Source organism: Elgaria multicarinata, chromosome 10 (genome assembly GCF_023053635.1).
Source record: "Elgaria multicarinata webbii isolate HBS135686 ecotype San Diego chromosome 10, rElgMul1.1.pri, whole genome shotgun sequence".
In the NCBI taxonomy this organism is placed as follows: Eukaryota; Metazoa; Chordata; class Lepidosauria; order Squamata; family Anguidae; genus Elgaria; species Elgaria multicarinata.
This window is the reverse complement of record NC_086180.1, coordinates 29,349,295-29,366,648: the sequence shown is the minus strand read 5'-3', so window position 1 is coordinate 29,366,648 and position 17,354 is coordinate 29,349,295. Positions and strand designations below refer to the sequence as shown.

The 17,354-nt window shown below is 40.1% G+C and overlaps 1 protein-coding gene across 3 annotated transcripts in view; it reads left to right on the top strand.

Annotated features, from left to right (window-relative positions):
* The window catches only part of LEF1 (lymphoid enhancer binding factor 1), a 111,173-nt gene that overhangs the window by 75,662 nt on the left and 18,157 nt on the right, over positions 1-17,354 (top strand). For 2 of the 3 annotated variants that reach the window (XM_063136168.1, XM_063136167.1), the window contains exons 6-9: positions 4,707-4,829; positions 6,739-6,901; positions 15,055-15,162; positions 17,306-17,354. In XM_063136168.1, the coding sequence (XP_062992238.1) occupies positions 4,707-4,829; positions 6,739-6,901; positions 15,055-15,162; positions 17,306-17,354 (443 nt within the window). Of the gene's footprint in view, positions 1-2,537; positions 2,622-4,706; positions 4,830-6,738; positions 6,902-15,054; positions 15,163-17,305 lie in introns of all 3 variants that reach the window. The other variant, XM_063136166.1, reaches the window with a different exon arrangement.

The following is a 17,354-nucleotide window of genomic DNA, read 5'->3' as shown; positions in this document are numbered from 1 at the left end:
AGCTCTGCTTGAATAGAATTGAGCGTAGTCTTTCAAGGGTAGATCAATTATTCCCTCTGAACTTTGCTACTTAAGTGTGTTAAATCCTGCTCAGAAGTTGCATCAGTGCACGCTGGAGGAAAAGACAATGTAAACTAAGCAGAAAAAGTTCAAAGTATTTGAAGCAATCAATTTGTGCTAGTAGGGTATGGCATTCTGAAGAAAACTGGAACTTCAAACCAAAGAGGGTTTTTTGTTTTTTGTGTGTTCTCTTTCAAGAGTCATGTTTTGCATTCAAGTTGAATGTATACACTCATCTTTAAATATAAATAAATGCTTAGCTTTCCTTAACCCCTACCATCTTTGCTTGGAGACAAACACAAAATGATGACTGTCCCTGTCTTTTCAAACTAAAATGGGAAGAGTTTGCTTCTGTAGGCCATGGAAAAGTGATGTGGTCAATAAGATGTTTTGTCTGAAAAGAGAGAAAAGGGCCAGCCCAAAACAAACTCATGGAGCCATCCAAGCTGTCAGGAATGTGGATGTTGCTGATTCTGTTCTCCATGGTGCACTCAAACCAATCAATTTCAGGAATCTGAATACACCATGACCCAATAGGCCAATTTGTGCATAATGGCAGCAAAGGTGGGACGAATGCTGCTGCTACTGCTTTGTAGAATCAACTTGCATTCGGCCTAATCAGAGGTTGTTTCCTGATGTGTGAACCCAGACACTGTGGGCTATTCATGCATTAAACAAGTTAGCCTACAATTAGTTCTTAGGCTAACAGCTTCTCTATATTAAGCAAAATACCCATTCCATTACTGGGCATTCTTCTTCCGCAGTCTTTCCCAGTTTTTGATGGGCTTCTTTAGACAGTGAACATGTGATTTGGAACTAAAAACTTCCCTTCTAGGTAATACTCTATTTGTTCAATGAAACAGTGCCATCTAGTGGCTGAAATGTAATGCAATGCTGGCATTTCACACTGCCGATATAGCACCATTATCTTTTATAAAAGCTTATTTCTGAACTTTTTGAAAGTGGAATAAAGGGGGGAAAGTGTAGGAGATGTCCTGGAGGTTGACAATGTCATGTAAAGTACCCACAAGTTTCCATGACTGGCCAATCATGAGTGGGCAATAAAAGCCTCGTGTAGAAATACCCTAACTATGGGTTGTTTAACTCACAAATAACCCATAGTGACTGGAGTCACATGACATGAGATAAACCTCGGTTGGGTCAATCAGAGGTTGGTTATGCAAAGTGACCTGGCATGCACTGTACACACTACCCAGAAAATTGTGGGTTAATTAACCCATGATTTGCCAGTGTTACATGCAAACTAGGACTTTGTGTGCTTGAACAAATCACTGCTTCTGTCTTCTTAATATTTCAGTGCTAATGTGGAAACTTGCCTCACAGTGCTGCTGCAGGAGGACAAAGACAGGGACTGTCTTTGACAGCAATGGCAGTCAGGGCTGGCTCCAAGGGGCGGCAAGGTTGGGCATTCACCAGGGCTCCAAGCCCAGCAGAGGACCCCCTGCCCTTACAGTGCTAGAATTTCAACTCTGCACAGAGTATCCAAAACATATCAGATTCAGCCTAAGTTAATTCTCAGTTTGCACGTTCTGTTCCTGCCAGATTTGGTGGTGTGTGCAGGGGGCAGACCTCCACTTAGTATGCTATGCTTCAGGGCTTCCAAAATCCTGAAGAAAGTACTGATCACAATAGACTCAATCTGCCCACTCCCAGTAATCCTACAAGCAAGGTTAGCATCTGTGGAGTAGAGGTGCCAGGTAAAGTGTGTGTGTGTGTGTGTGTGTGTGTGTGTGTGTGTGTGTGTAGGGGAGACGTTTCAGTAACTGATCTGTCAGGCTAGGAGTCAAGGAAGGGAATAATTACTCCCAGATAGTGGTTTGAGGAAACAATTATCAAAGTCTGTCCCCTGAAATGGCCTTATTGATAAATTCAGGTTATCCAGAATATGTTGATGTTATCAGTCATGTGCGAGGGTAGGGTGGGGGGAATCAGTATCCTAGTAAGACAGGGTCCATTTTTATGCATTAGCAGACTGAGTGGCAAACATCCATTGCTTTTAGTGGAAATTCTGGCCTATCTGCACTACAACATTATGTCAGTTTTGTACCACTGACTATTCTGATGTCCCTCATGGAAATTGTAGCTTACTGAGGTGCTGAGAATTCTCTATTAGTAATCACTAGATTCTCTCCCACCCCTTCACAAAGAACTATAGTCCCCAGAATTCTTTGGGTAAGCAAATGGCTGTTAAATGTATTCCTTATCACTGAATAAATTCTAGTTTATTCTAATTCACTTCATAGAAAATGTCAGATTATCCAGTTGAAATATTTTTTTTGCGAAATCTATGGTGGTGATTTTTCTCTTAAATGCAGGAAAGGAATCGGCAGAACTCCTGAATTAGAATGCCACTTACTTTCATTACTACTTAGCTTCTTGCTTGATTGGTGTTTGGTAAAGGCAGGTTCACTTCTATTACAGTATTATTGATGGGTTCCTTTCTTCTGTGACCTCAGGCAAGGTCAGCCTGTATATCCCATCTCAAGTGGATTCAGGCAGCCCTACCCATCCTCACTTTCAGTCGACACTTCCATGTCAAGGTAGGTGTAGGTGCGGAATGACTGATTGGCTGAGGAGTAACTGTTGAAATTAGAGGGCAATTTGCTCTTCTGCTTGCATCCTGGTGTATGCCTCTGCTTGCTTTCCCCCTGCCCTCAGCAAGCTAAAATGCACATAAATAAATAAATAAATAAATAAATATGACTTTGTATATACAGCTTGCCTTCAACATATGCTATTTACCTTCAGTTTATAGCCAAGGCTATGGTCTAAAGACAACCTTGCTGATACTAAGTAGATCTGGGTTTGGTCAGTGCCTGGATTGGAGATTTCTTAGGAATCTTTAAGTGTGCTGTTGAAAGGTGGGATGTAAATGCAATAAAAGAAATAAATACATCTGATAGTAATTCAAACAATATTTTTGCTATTTTGTACCTCCAGTACTTTACTCTTTTAACTGTAAATTGCACCACTGCAAGGAGATTTCCAAGCCCAAATCTGCTTTAAAATAAAGGTAAAAGAAGCTGTGTACACATGGTTATATCTGCAGTGGTGGTGTGTGAATGGGGTGCTACTGTTAGTGCAAGCAAGCAGCACTAACTGGGACTTGGCAATGGGGTACTTTTGTGTCATTCTATGTAATGTCTTTGCTCTATGGAAAGATGGGATCTATATGCTGTGCTTGATGTACCCAAAGGTTGCAGTAAACTTCTCCATATTTTACAGATTCAAAATACAAAAACACACAACCAAAAACCATTTACGCAGGCATTATAATTTTGCTATCTTGGTGTGGGTTCCATTACATCTCCTTACGTTTGCTTCTATCATTTAATTACTGTTTTTATTTCCTCATTAGTGATACAATCCATCAAAACTTTCCAGTTGTGCAAGCCACTATAAAAACTAGTCTAGTATGTTTTTAACCAGCTAGCACTCATTTCTGTGTGAATTTCTTGATGGATTTTGCAAAAAATTAAGTTGTGAGCATATTTCAAGCAGGTAGGCAGGGTAAGAAAACTAAAGAAAGGTTAGGGTGGTGTCCTTATGACAGCACTGGTGTCTTTATGCTAGCTGAACAGCACTACTGGTGGACTGAATTTCTCCTACCTACAACCCCACAAATCTGCTCTGGGAGACTTAGGTGATTGTCCAGAGCAGAGTTAGAAGTGCTGTGGGAGCTGTAGGGTGGAGGAGAGGAAGGGAAACTCCCATTACGGTAACATTGGAATTATCCCTTAGAAAGGAAATAGCAAGCTAGTTCCAGTATGGTTCTCTTCTATTTTAAATATTTAATGCTGCTCATCTGTAGTGCGAGCCTTCCCAATAGAGGTACACTGACTTGGATCTGTGTTAGGGCAAACCAATTAAGACACATGGTAAAGTGTCTCCCTGACCACTTCCCCTGTTACAGGGTCCTTGGGAGACTTAAAGCTTGACATATGATTATATTGATGAAACATAGGCTGGAATATGTAACAGGATAATACTTTTGCCTGGTTATGAAGGTAGCTTTTAATGTTTTTTTATAATGATAGAAAAGTTACCTTTTGTTAAGCATTTTAGCTGACTAACTGTAGTGGTGACATAGAAAGCTATTTAATATTGATCAGAATCTTCTTTAAAATGAAGTGAAATGGTATCTAAAAATGGTATCTAAATAGTATTTAGATCTTTATGCAATAGGTTCTCAAGTCAGTATCAACCTATGGAAACTGCTCTTCAACCTTTTAATTTTCTGCATGTTATAATTTCTACTTTTTGTTTTCTGGTGGTGGATAATATCTTTTATACTTGTGTGGAAACAGTTTTATTTTGGTTAAGGTTTATGTCTTTCAAATTATTGGCCACATTAAATGTCCCAGCGTCTAATCCCAGATTCCTGATGAGGATTCTGAAAACTAAGATTTCCTCCCAGATTACAGGAGAATAAAAATTATATTTATAACACACAGGTCTTAGCCGAATAATTGTTTCACACATTTGGTGTATCATAGTATCTTTATTGCTAGCTCAGTATGAATAAATCACTTCCTAGGCCTTGTCTTGATTAATATAGTTGTCCTACGCTGTATTAAAGTTGCTATTATGAAGATTGCTCTCTTTCTTTTTTCTTCTTTTTTTAGGTTTTCACATCATATGATTCCAGGACCTCCAGGACCCCACACAACTGGAATCCCTCACCCAGCGATTGTAACACCACAAGTCAAACAAGAACACCCGCACACAGATAGCGACTTAATGCATGTGTGAGTTAGTCTTTCTTCTAGTTGTTAATTAATCTTTAATCTGCATGCTTGAGAATTTGAGTAAACAAGGCAAAAATTATTGTGACACACTTTGCGTATTCCTTGCAGGAAGGTGTTAGATTTGTGAAGTGTCTCAAATCTGAAGGGGGAAATAGCTGAGATAGATGTAACTCATTCAGTTCATGAAAACTTGTAGTACTCTGATTTTAACAAGATTCAGGCTAGCAGTGGCCTGTGTGAAATGCGCTATGGTTTGCCTAAACCAATTCTAGCATATCAGTCTAACAAGCCTAATATAATGGCCATCCTCTTACATAGTCTTGTTTTCAGCAATTTACAGTAGGCAGAGAAACTGAGATATTTTTTCCTTATCATGATCAGTGAGACTTGTAGAATCTCTTTAGATTTCCCCACCCGAAAATCCCAAGTGGCATTTATGATGAATATCACCAGAAAGATGTGCAGTTTAAACATGAAAATATGCATTTTGAGAGGGGTAAATACATATTAAAATACATATTTAAACTATGCATTTAAATATGTATTTATGTACTTTAACAGGCCTTACAAATTGCAGATTAATGAAGAAATGGAACCGAATTATGCATAAAAACCATACAAAACTGAAGTGGGCCAAGAACTGATAGATTAATAAATTCCTAGGACCTTTTCAGTGACAAAATTCCCAAGACTGATGTGTTATCTACTTCCAAGACACAAACTATGCCTTTTAGGAATTGAATCCTGTCTTTAAGAGCTATGAGAATTAAATGTTAAAAGGGTAATACATATGCCTATTTTTAGAAGAGATGTATGCTATCTGGATAGTGCTTCTTTCCAAAATAGATGGGTTGGATCCAAACTTAGTCATACTTAAAGTTGGCCCACTGAAATCAATGAAACTTAAGTTAGTCATGCCTAACTGAGCTTCCACTCTAATTAAATCTGGATCCAACCCAAAGAGTAATTGTTTTCCCAACATCATATTTGCCATAAAGTAGTAGGTGCATCCATAAATGAGCAGTATCAGTCATCGTATTTAAGGGTGGCAGAACATTATTGGGTATTTTGAAGTTCTTACATTACAGGAAGTTCATCACCCTTCCTGAGTTTTCTTCCTAGCATCACTATGTATGGTGCTTGGGCCAGGTTCAGACAACATACTGTGGTGCTCAGGGGTTATCATGTCATGTGACCCTGGCAAGCGTGGGTTATGTGAGAGTTAAATAACCTTCGCGTAGCCCTCAAACAGACCGTGGGTTATGCGAGTGTTGTTTATTCCTTGCATAACCATGCTTGCTGGGTTTGCATGGCATGACAACTTCTGAGTGAGGTTACATATTCAAAATGGCAGCCACATGCACCTTGCATGTGCTACTGTCATTTTATGAACAGCCCCAGTGTCCACAAGTCACTTGCTGTTGTGATTGAAATAGTAATCTTGCAAATAGTAATCTTGCCAATAACCCTGAAAATTATTTGAGAGTGAAAAAAGTAATATTGGAAGTGGCCCCAAGGTTTGCTGGCAGAGTGCAGAGGGAAGAGTTGCTAGTTAATTTCTTAGAATGGGTGAGCAATTTATAGCCCTCCAGGTATTTTGGTCTACAGTTCCCATGATTTCTCATCATTGGCCACTCTGGCTAGGGCTGATGGGCGTTCTAAGTCAAAACATCTGGATAGTCAAAACTGGCCCATTCCCCTCCCAGAAGATACAGTATGATTGTTTTTTTTCTCCTTATGTCCTAAAAATTGTAATTAAAAAAATCAAACAAGGCCACTTAGAAATGGGAGAGGGGGAAGCTAGTTGATCAACTGAAATGGAGATATAAAATATCTCCCTTCACACCTAAAGCTGAACATGGTAACAATTGCTCTTTTTCTGTGTTTTCTTTCCTCCTGCTACCTTTAGGAAGCCTCAGCATGAACAGAGGAAAGAACAAGAGCCCAAAAGACCTCACATTAAGAAACCTCTGAATGCTTTCATGTTATACATGAAAGAGATGAGAGCGAACGTTGTAGCAGAGTGTACTCTGAAAGAAAGTGCAGCAATCAACCAGATCCTTGGCAGAAGGGTATGGCAGAACATTATGTTTTTGTGTATGTACATGTTCTGTGTTCACAATAAGTTATCTCACCCATCCACCACCCATAGTGTATTGATTCACAAATGGGCTATACCACTATTAGCTAGTGGAAGTGATGAGACACAGCTTAAAATAAAAGCAAATCATCTTGTCATGCCATAAAGCCCAAAACTCTGGTTTGCCTGCCTAACATCTCAGGTTTAGTTTCCAATATCTCCTTTTAAAGAGTCTTGGCTAGGAGGGCTTTGAAAGACCACTGACTGAGATCCTAGAGAATAGCTTTCATTCAGTGGAGTCAACGCTGGGTTAGATGAATGCATACTGCGAGGAAGCTGTATATGTTCATGTTTGTTGTGTCTTAAGACTTTCTGCTTGTGTTCATGCTTTGGAATAAAATATGTTTACAAATGGACCTGCTAAAAATGCAGCACTGTTTTTTTGGAAGAAGGAACATATGTAATGTGGGAGGCAACATGGTGCCTATAGCCAGTGGTGTGCTTTTGGACAACTTTCTTGCCCCCCCCCCCCAAAAAAAAACTTTTAAAATTGACAAATTTTCTTGCTGGCAGCTGAGGTTCCTTCAAAGCAAAGTGAAGACCTCTAGCCGCTGCTGTCTACATTTCCCATGAATGCTTCTGGGCCACACTTGAGGCGCAGAAACATTCTTAGGAAATGAAAATGATGCTTTCCTCTGCAGTGCTCCCAGCCACCAAGAAAAAAGGAGTGGGGAAAGAAAAAAGGGGCTCTTGTCATTATTTCTGGTAAGCTGGGGCAGCAGGGGGGAAGTGTAAAGAGAGCAGGAGGGTGGGCTAGTGAGAGCAGTGGTAAGCTAGCTAGGGATCAGAGAAGCAAGCAGGAAGCCAGTGGGGGCTAGGAGAGGATGGCATGCTTGTATGTCGAGGTGGAGGGGCTGCAGGTGTGAGAGAGACAAAGAGAAAGAAAAAGGGTTTGGGGGGGGAGAGTTCCAAAGGAGCCTGAAAAAGAGTGGGTGTGTTTTTGTGTGTGCTTGCAGTGAGAAGGGACAGACACATACGCATGTGCGCATACGTGCATGTTTGTATGTATTACATTAGGTACTTCCATATGTGTACTAAGGGTGTGTGTGTGTGTGTGTGTGTGTGAAAAAGAGAGAGAGAGAGAAGAGTATGTATGGGTGGTGATCCAGAGTCGGTGGTTGGGAGGAGAAAAGGGTTTGCCTTCTATGAAATTGGTTTCTGTTTGTGTTGAAAACTGTACTTGTGTATGTGTATGGAGGATGGATATGGATGTGTGTGTGTGTGTGTGTGTGTGTGTGTGTGTGTGTGTGTGTGTGAGAGAGAGAGAGAGAGAGAGAGAGAGAGAGAGAGAGAGAGAGAGAATTAGAATGTATGGGTTGTTATCCAGAGACAGTGGTTGGAGGGGAAGAAGAGTTGAACAGTTGAAAACTGATTCACAAGAGTTTAGTATGTTGTGGCTCATACTCCTACCCACCTCTGCCATATGCTTACTATTTCAGGCAGCTTATTTGTCCTTTGTGACTAACCATAGGAGCCATTTTGTGGTAGGGCATAGGACAGTTCCTTCAATTGCCAAATGTGTCCACGCACCCCAAAAGGTTGTCTACCCCTAAATGGATTTTTGGAGAATTGTCTGCTACTGCCTCCATCTCCTAAGGATATGGAGCAAATTTAGGGCCAAACTAAAATTTCTCCTACTCATGCATAGTGGAGAATGCATGATTGCTTTCCCTACTCTCTAGCAAGCATACATGGCCCTGATTCAGACTGAGACCATGGTGCTTCAGGAGAGGAAAGTTTAAGCTTCCCCACCCCACTGCCATGCATTCTTGCAGGAGAGTAGAGAAAACGTTTACTTTTACCTAAAGATTGCTTACACATGTTCTGCATCCAAGATCAAACTTACCCGGACTGTGGTGCAATGTAGGTGCTGGAGCAGACAACTGTATATGCAGTTCTACCACAAATTAGGAAGCTATTTTAAAGAGAGTTGGTTGGCTTGGAACTGTACACGGTCAGTGAGAGTGCATCTGTACTGTTGATGGTGCACCGATACGCTAGGACAATTCTCTATTTTCTTATACTGTTTGTTCTTTATAGTAGGAAATAGATTTAAGTAGTGTCTAATTCATGTTAAAAGTACGTATTACAGTACATGTTTCCTTTTTTCCTTTCAGGTTTTCATAGCAGACTATCTGCCTTAAAATATTAGCAATATGACTAATCTTTCTGTGCATTTACAAGTTGAGACCTTCATTTAAGCCTAGGTTTTCATCCTCTTCTGATATTTCTTTAGCTTGAGCTGTGCTTGCCAACTACCTAAACCCTTGGCTTTTAAAATGTGGTTTGGCGTCAGAGTGATTAGGGATCTATTTGCAAAGAATACTATAAAGTTTATTGCTTGGTTCCATCAAAGCAAGCTCTGTGTGTTTGATTATTATGCTGTCTAAATGTGCCATAAAACTGGAAATTCCTACTCTGATTTTCACAAACATTGAATTAGTTTAAGCCCCTGTCTATATTTTGATAGCTTTCTCCATTGCTTAAATTACCTCTTGTCTCCCGAGGTAATTCCTGCACCCTTCATGGAATAGAGGATAGGTCTCCATACTTGCAAAGGATAGATTTAGGTAGGAATCTCAGTGGGGCTTCTCAGGTAGACACTCTGGCCACGATTCAGAAAAATATACTATTCTTACACCCCAATTTTTCTTCCTTGGAAGCTTCCCCTGCAGAACCATTAAATCCATCTTTAACCAAATAGGTTTATATATATTATATATGCAGTATGAGAGATTTTTAAAGGGTGTGAATGAGTTGCCAGCCAAATGTGTTGTGAAACAAATCCACAAGTTTCTTTTTTGGACTTGGGCATTTAGGGAGTAGTTTGAAGATTCTGAGGGGGAGTTTTCTGTGAGGGAAGTTTTGGACATAGGAGTTTAAAGAGTAGTTTGAAGATTCTGTGGGGAGATGAGGGAGGTGTTTCTGTGGTAGAATCTTCCACACAACACTCAGGTATATGCATAACTTTCTGGATCATTGCTTGACACTCAATAACCCTGCTGGGGAAGGCAGAGATACTCTTTTTAGCATAGTGTCCTTTGGAAGCACTATCCAGTTCAGTTTTGTCATTGCTTTCCAGGGTTGTACTGGAAAGTGTTCTGAAAGCTTGATGTACAAGCTGGCTGTTCGGTCCTATCTCCATAGTGCAGGATAGCGATCAGAAATGTCCTTCTGTAACCAAAACTCCTGGTACGGAAAAGACCACCTCGAGCGCCCCCCTGCCTCTTAGTGCCCCCCTATGCAATCCCACCGCCCCCAAGGGGGCAGTACCGCCCACTTTGGGAACCACTGCTCTAACCTATACAAACGAAAGAGAAGAACTAACATACAAATGTATGTGTGGTGCTTTTAAAAATTAACCAAGATGGGTTTCTTGCCTTAAGAAAGGGGGTGAAGCACATAGGAACCTAGGAAGCTGCCCTATTCTAAGTCAGACCATTGGTCCATCTAGCCCAGTACTGTCAACACTGACTGGCAGTGGCTCTCCATGGTTTCAAACCAGGAGTTTTTCCAGCCCTACCTGGAGATGCTGGGGATTGAGCCTGGAACCTTCTACATGAAAAGCAGGTGCTCTAACTCTGAGCTACGGCCTCTTCTCCAAAGCTATGGCTCTTATCCTGTGCATGACTGACAGCTGAGCAAACATTCAATTTGTTGGAGTGTTTGTCGTTTCAGTTGCTAAGTCAGGAGGCCCTCTGAGGGTTCATTTCACAGATGAGGGACTGGTAGTGAGCTCATTTTATAACATCAGTCCTCCCTCTCCCACCCTCTCTCTCACACACATACACTCACACACTTTAACATAGCACTTCTGTCCAGTTTTGCACAAGAAAAGGTACCTGATCTTTTTTTGCTAGAGTTGTAAGCCAACATTCTCTGCAATTAACTATGTTTCACAGAAGTGAGTTATACCACCATTTCAACTAGCAATACAGGATGGCTTCACACAATTTGTTTGGTTTGCCCCACCTTATGCATATTGTGTTACAATTTTTTCCAGCCACCAAATGTTAACTAGAACCAAAAATCAAACTTGCTAAACACCCAGTCCAGGGAAGTGTGAAGCACATTGGACATCTCACTTAGGCCAGCTCTGTGTCGATCAGATTATGGGATGATGAATGGTCTGTTTACTCATACTGTCTTTTGAGTACATAGTAATTGCAAGAAAAGTCTTGCCTGTGTTTGTACACAGGCACTTTAGCCTGAGGTCAGCTGGCTGTGTGCATCTGCCAACACACAGAGGATTTGGCTGTTGGCATGCTACATCAAATGTCACTTTTCTAGCTTTTGCAATGGCCTGCTGAAAGCCAGACTTCGAACACAGTGGCAGATGGTGCACAACCAAAATCACCTTGTAGCAAGGGGCGAAATTGTACTGTGGGAATCGTTCCAAGCTCTGGTGAGGCCTCCCTTTAAAGTAACTTTATTATACAAATTAAGAGGGTGAGTTGTTTTGTTTTAAAGAGTTGAAATGCTTCCTCAAAACCTATTTCAGCTCTGAACTTTTCAAAGAAATTTCTAGAATGTTTGCACACTCTTTGTACAATATTATAGAAGCCTGTGTTAGACATGCTATGTGTTTTCAAAGTTCTTGGTGTAGAGTTACTATCACTCCTTAAGTTTTAAAAACTGACAACAACAACAACCCTAACCAATCACATGCTATGCATTAAATCTGTGCACATTTACAATTGCCTATCAGTAAACAATAACAGCAACAAAATACAGGCGGTGCAAAAAATAATAATTAGGAAACACTCCTACATTGAGTAATCACAGCACATTATATAGAGTATTATGTTCTGGTGATAATACTTTGATGCAGAGAAGATCATCTTTGCAATCATCTTTGTAAAGTGATTACTCTGGAGATCCCCTAAACCTACATCTCTAATTTTATTAGAAAACTATGGACTCCCTTGGAAAAGCAGTGTACCTTCTGTGTTTCATCTCTGTCCCTTTTTTTTGGCTCCCTTCCATGTTCCCTGCTGTCTGGCTCTTGGAAGCAGCAAGCTTCCACCCTTGTTTCCTGCTGTGAAACAGCTGACAGGCAGCTGCGGGGGTTGGAGCTGGCTGCTGCTGCTGCTTGAGAGCAAAGGCAAACTTTGCTATGACTTGGAGAAGGGCGTGGGCACAGAGAAGAGAAATTCACTTGTTCAAAAAATTCGCCTTGCACTGGAACACCTCAAGGCCAGAATGATGCCATGAGAGGACAGTTCGGTTTCTTGAACAATATAGTAGCAATAATAAACAGCAATAATAAAGTCTTAGATGACAATCTGATCTCAAGGGTGTATGAGTTGGGTTTGTAGGTGAGAGAGATCACACTGCTGTATAAACACTCCCAAGGAGAAGAATGACTGAAAAAGTGGGGTGGGGGGAATTATATTGAAGATTCCTGTAACTGTTTTGAGAGGGAAGGGGGAGATAATAATCTGTTGCAGATACAGATTGGGTTCACACCACACACTAACCCATGATGGCTTATTTTCTGGAACAACCCATGATGAGTTAACATGTTGTCTGTGAGATGTTCTCTCCCATAGTTCGTTATTTTCCCCCAAATATGTCACCCTGAGTACTAATGGTAAGGATTATTTTACCTATAACGTGTTAGTGTGTTGTCTGTCACACCAGCGTGAGTTACCGAGATCGCTTACAAAGTTGCTTGGCAAGAGCAGACAAAAATGCTGCTGCCACTCTGCTCCTCTCAAGTGATCTCTATTCCCACTTGCAAAGGAAGCTGGGATACCTGCCTGGCTGGGCGAGAGGACTACACTAGGAGGAGCAAGGGTGTGTGTGTCATAAAATAAACTACAATGTCTAGCTTGTTTGCCTGATCATCTGTATGCGTAACAACCTACCCAGCATAACTTGCCACCCACCATGGGTTAGTGTGATGTGCAAACCCAGACATAAAGACCATAACATGAGCTCATGATGATTCTGACCTTGTAAGGATGTGAATGCATACCAACAAGTGACTTCAAAAGGAGGGAGTATTGTTTTAATGATTGGTGTCACCTTTTACCCCAAGTCTGTATCTCCTGCTTTGGTACCCTTTCCTGTTAAAAAGCAATTGGCAAGATAACCCTCCTTGCCTGTCAAGTCTGTTCATATTGTACCAACTCATGATCCCCAAACATTGCAATGGCTTTTGATTCTCTATCATGCCAAAGCCAAGTTTATTCAAGCTTTAAGCCAATGCTTCAGCTCCAATAGCAGCTTCAGACTCCTAGGCAGGATCTACACTACTGCTTATAACGATTTATAATGGTTGTGACAACTGTTCAGGCCCAGGACACATTACATATACCGTTTTCATAACGTTTTTAAAGTGTTATATCCTGCTTGGTGTAGATCGGGCCCCAGTCTAGTCCTTTTTTTCTTCATTATTTTTTTTGCTTTTGCTTTGCATTTTGTTTCCACAGCATCAGTTTACCACCACTTAGTACTTGCCCCGTCTGTTGCACCATCACAAAACAAAACAAAAATCTTAACAAAATAATTTTCAAAAGAAATACAAAAGAAATATTTAATTTCATGCATAACATTCTGTAAACTCCAGCAAACTGTCGCTTTAATATCTGATGTTCAGAAACTCAAGTTAAAAAATATACTGCTTATGATTTCACCTAGCGTTTTGTACACAGTTTTGGAACTCTGAATACATCAGGACAAAAACTCTCCTGAAAATAATACGTTCTTGTTGGTATGGGTCATATTTCTCACAGTAGTCTTCAGTAACAGCAAAGAAAAACTAAAGTGTGAAAACAGCACTTATTTTGTATAACCAGGCCTTGACTGTTAAAAGTTGACAAAACAAACCTGTAAACTGTATGTACCTTTCCTTGTGTTCTTATACTTCTCAGAATTCTATGAATAAGAGTCTTTTGGTAGCCTAGACTTGTGGGTGTAATGTAACTTAAACATAACTGGAAAGAATTTAGCGATGCTACCATTCTGAGCATCATTTCCTTGTGTCATATGGGAAACCACATCTTATTTGAGGCTTGGGACACCTCTTTCCTGTCGAGGACTGTATTCCTTGGAGGTAATCTGTCAGGGGCCTCACGCTGGTAGAGGTTTGGCCCAAAGCAAGCCATGGACACATTCAGAGCCAAAAGTGGGCAGGTACATCCTTTTCTCTCTCCCTTTCTGCTAAACCCCCTTTCCTCCTTTGCTCTCCCTTTTTAGTGAGCTGCCAATCATCCTGGCCAGAAGTTTGAATTGCTTGCTTGCAAACCCTAATTTTGAAATTAGGCTGAGGGCTGCATGAAATTGAGCTGAGGGGCGTATGTTGCCCACTCCTGCCTTATTCCAAACTTCTGCCAGCTCTCTTTTGGGAGAATTTAAAACTCAGACTCTTTATTGAAAAGTTTAAAGGCTTGAACATTACATAGTTGAGGCAAGAAATAAATAAAACCTCTTTCTCCTTAAATGGTCATAATGTTCTCTGTAATGTTCATTTGCATCTTACCATGGGTGATATGGGAGCGCATTCAGTGATTGTAGCTTTCTTCTATGCACTAGAGTAACTGAAACTAAGATTATTTGTTTGGTTTCCATATGTGTGGCATATGGCTGCCAATTAGTTTCCGGGCGAAGTATAAAGTGTTGGTTATCACCTTTAAAGGCCTACATGGGTTGGGTCCAGGTTACCTGCGGGATCGCCTTCTCCCATGCAATCCGCACACTCAGGTCCTCTGAGAAGAATTTACCCCAGCCAACAAAAACAAGGCTGACAACCATTACCCAGAGGACCTTTTCTTCTACTGCTCCCAGATTGTGGAATGGCTTGCCAGGAGAGATTCATCAATTTAAGTCTTCTAGAATTTAAGAAAGCCATGAAGACTGATCTCTTCCATTCGGGCCTACCCAGTTGAATTTTAAGATGCCTTTTAATAATGTATTAGTTTTATATGTTTTTAATCAATTATATGTATTTTATGGTGTTTGCACTTGTGTTGTACCCCGCCTCAATCCAGAGGGAGAGGTGGGTAACAAACTTATTATTATTATTATTATTATTTTCTTGTAGCCTAGCACAACAGTCATTCTTTCTCCCATTATTTGCAGTGGCATGCGCTTTCCCGCGAAGAACAAGCTAAATATTATGAACTAGCTCGGAAAGAAAGGCAGCTACACATGCAGCTCTATCCAGGCTGGTCTGCAAGGGACAACTATGTAAGCCTCTCATTTACATTTTCCTCAGCTAGCATTTGTCTCAGTTAAAACACAAAGAGGTAAGGAAGTAGCTGGTGTATGAGACCCAGGGCTCATCTACACCAAGCAGGATATTACACTATGAAAGTGTTATATAAAAGGCAGGGGGCACACTACTACTTTATAGCAGTATGAAAGTGGTACTGAAGTGCATTGATAACTGGTGGGGCCCATGACACATCTACACCAAGCAAAATATAACACTATGAAAGTGTTATGAAAGCAGTATATGGTATGTGTCAATGGGCCCCGACAGTTGTCAGTGCACTTCAATACTGCTATAAAGCAGTAGTGTGGCTCCTGCCTTTTATATACCGCTTTCATAGTGTAATATCCTGCTTGGTGTAGATGAGCCCCCAGGTTTGGCCTTGTGTTCACTTTGAGTTCTGTGTCTTTTTACTCTTCTGCCTTTTTTTTTTTTTAAAAAAAATAACTTTCACATAACCCAAACTGATTCTGAATTGGCCCTTGGTTTCTTTCTGGCCCAGCTTTGTGCCATGTGACAAACACATCAAAAAGGTAATTAAGTAGTAGATTATTGCCTTGCAACATCTGGAGCAATGACTCACAGATGTTCACCACCTGATGACTTCTTTTGACATATGTTTATCACATGGTTACTAAATACACATGGCAATGAATCTCTTCTGAAGGAAGGCTCTGTTGGGTTGTCCTGGAACTAATCTGGACTGTGTGTAAATGTTCTTTGTGTTAAATCCTGTTTTTGTTTGTGTGGGGTTTTTTTTTCTAAGGTAGAACAGACTGAATTTCACATTTTAATTTGAACAAAGTAGTCATCTTTGGCTGCAGAGCCAGTGTGTGTGTGTGGGAAAAGTATAGTCAAATCTTCATAAAATGTTGTTTGTTTTTAATTATGAAGGTTTTTAGCAAGCAAAGCTACACATAGCAAAATCAAATGATGATTCTTAAATAGTTAAACAATGTATTTACTCTTTAAAACACTCTTTTTTCTTTTAAAAATCCCATACTGATGTCATCCAAAGAACTATTTGTCTGGGAATTAGCTAAGATTGGGTCTTGATTACTCCTAAATAAAGAATTCAAAGAGGAGCTTAATCCTCGACCTAGTCCTGACTTTGAAAATGCACCTTCATGGAGATTTCAATCAGTAGCTGGCTATATCTATGATCCAATATGCCTACTTAATACCAGATGAATAGACTTGCACCCATCAAATTCCATCAAATGAGCTCCAGAGCCAAGAGAATCTCCTTTGCATAAAACCACATTAATTTAACAAAACTTTTTTTGTGTCCTTAACTTTTGTCCCTTTTGAAAGTCCTAATAAATTATGTTAAAACAGGAGTATATCACTCTGTACCCATTTAAGTCCATCCTCCTGCATGTGTGGATGTTGCAGTTTTTATGTTACTGTTCATTATGGAAACTAGTCAATTTGAACCGCAATTTTGCAGCATGTCAAATTACCACTCCGTTTATTGCAACTGAATACAGCATTCGACTTACAAATACATGTCTAGAAATTGGATTATAACTTAAAATATTGCTTTAGTTTATGGCTAATGATCACTATAATTCATTCTGTTTGCTTTTCCCCCTGAAATACGTTCTTCCTGGTGTCTACTGTTTGCACATTACTTAGAATATTTTATTCTTTGAAATATCTACCCGGCATACCCATCAGAGTTTTTTATTCCGCTAGAGACCATGGGTGTTGGGTAAAGTTTAATCTACAGTGCAGAGCTCAGTATAGTAGAGATACTCAGTGCAGTTCTACAAGCTGTCAAAAGTTGTAAGGACATGTGGGATGGGTGGGTTTGTAACTGAATCTAGACAAACTGTCTTATATAGGCAAACTGTTTCAAGAATAATCCTTGGAGGGTCATATAAATATGGACATATTATATTTCTATCGCAGGAAAAATGGTTAAAATGTGGAGATGAACAGAAATTACTTTTGATGAGTTGTTTATTTATTTATTTATTAAATGTATATACCGCCCCATAGCCGAAGCTCTCTGGACAGTTATCACCCTGTTACATATTATATTAAGTTTTTTGAGGATGGTATTACATGGTATTATAAACTGATCTTTTCTTTTCTTTTTCTTGCCCTCTATAGGGAAAGAAAAAGAAGAGGAAGAGAGAGAAGTTACAAGAGTCAACATCAG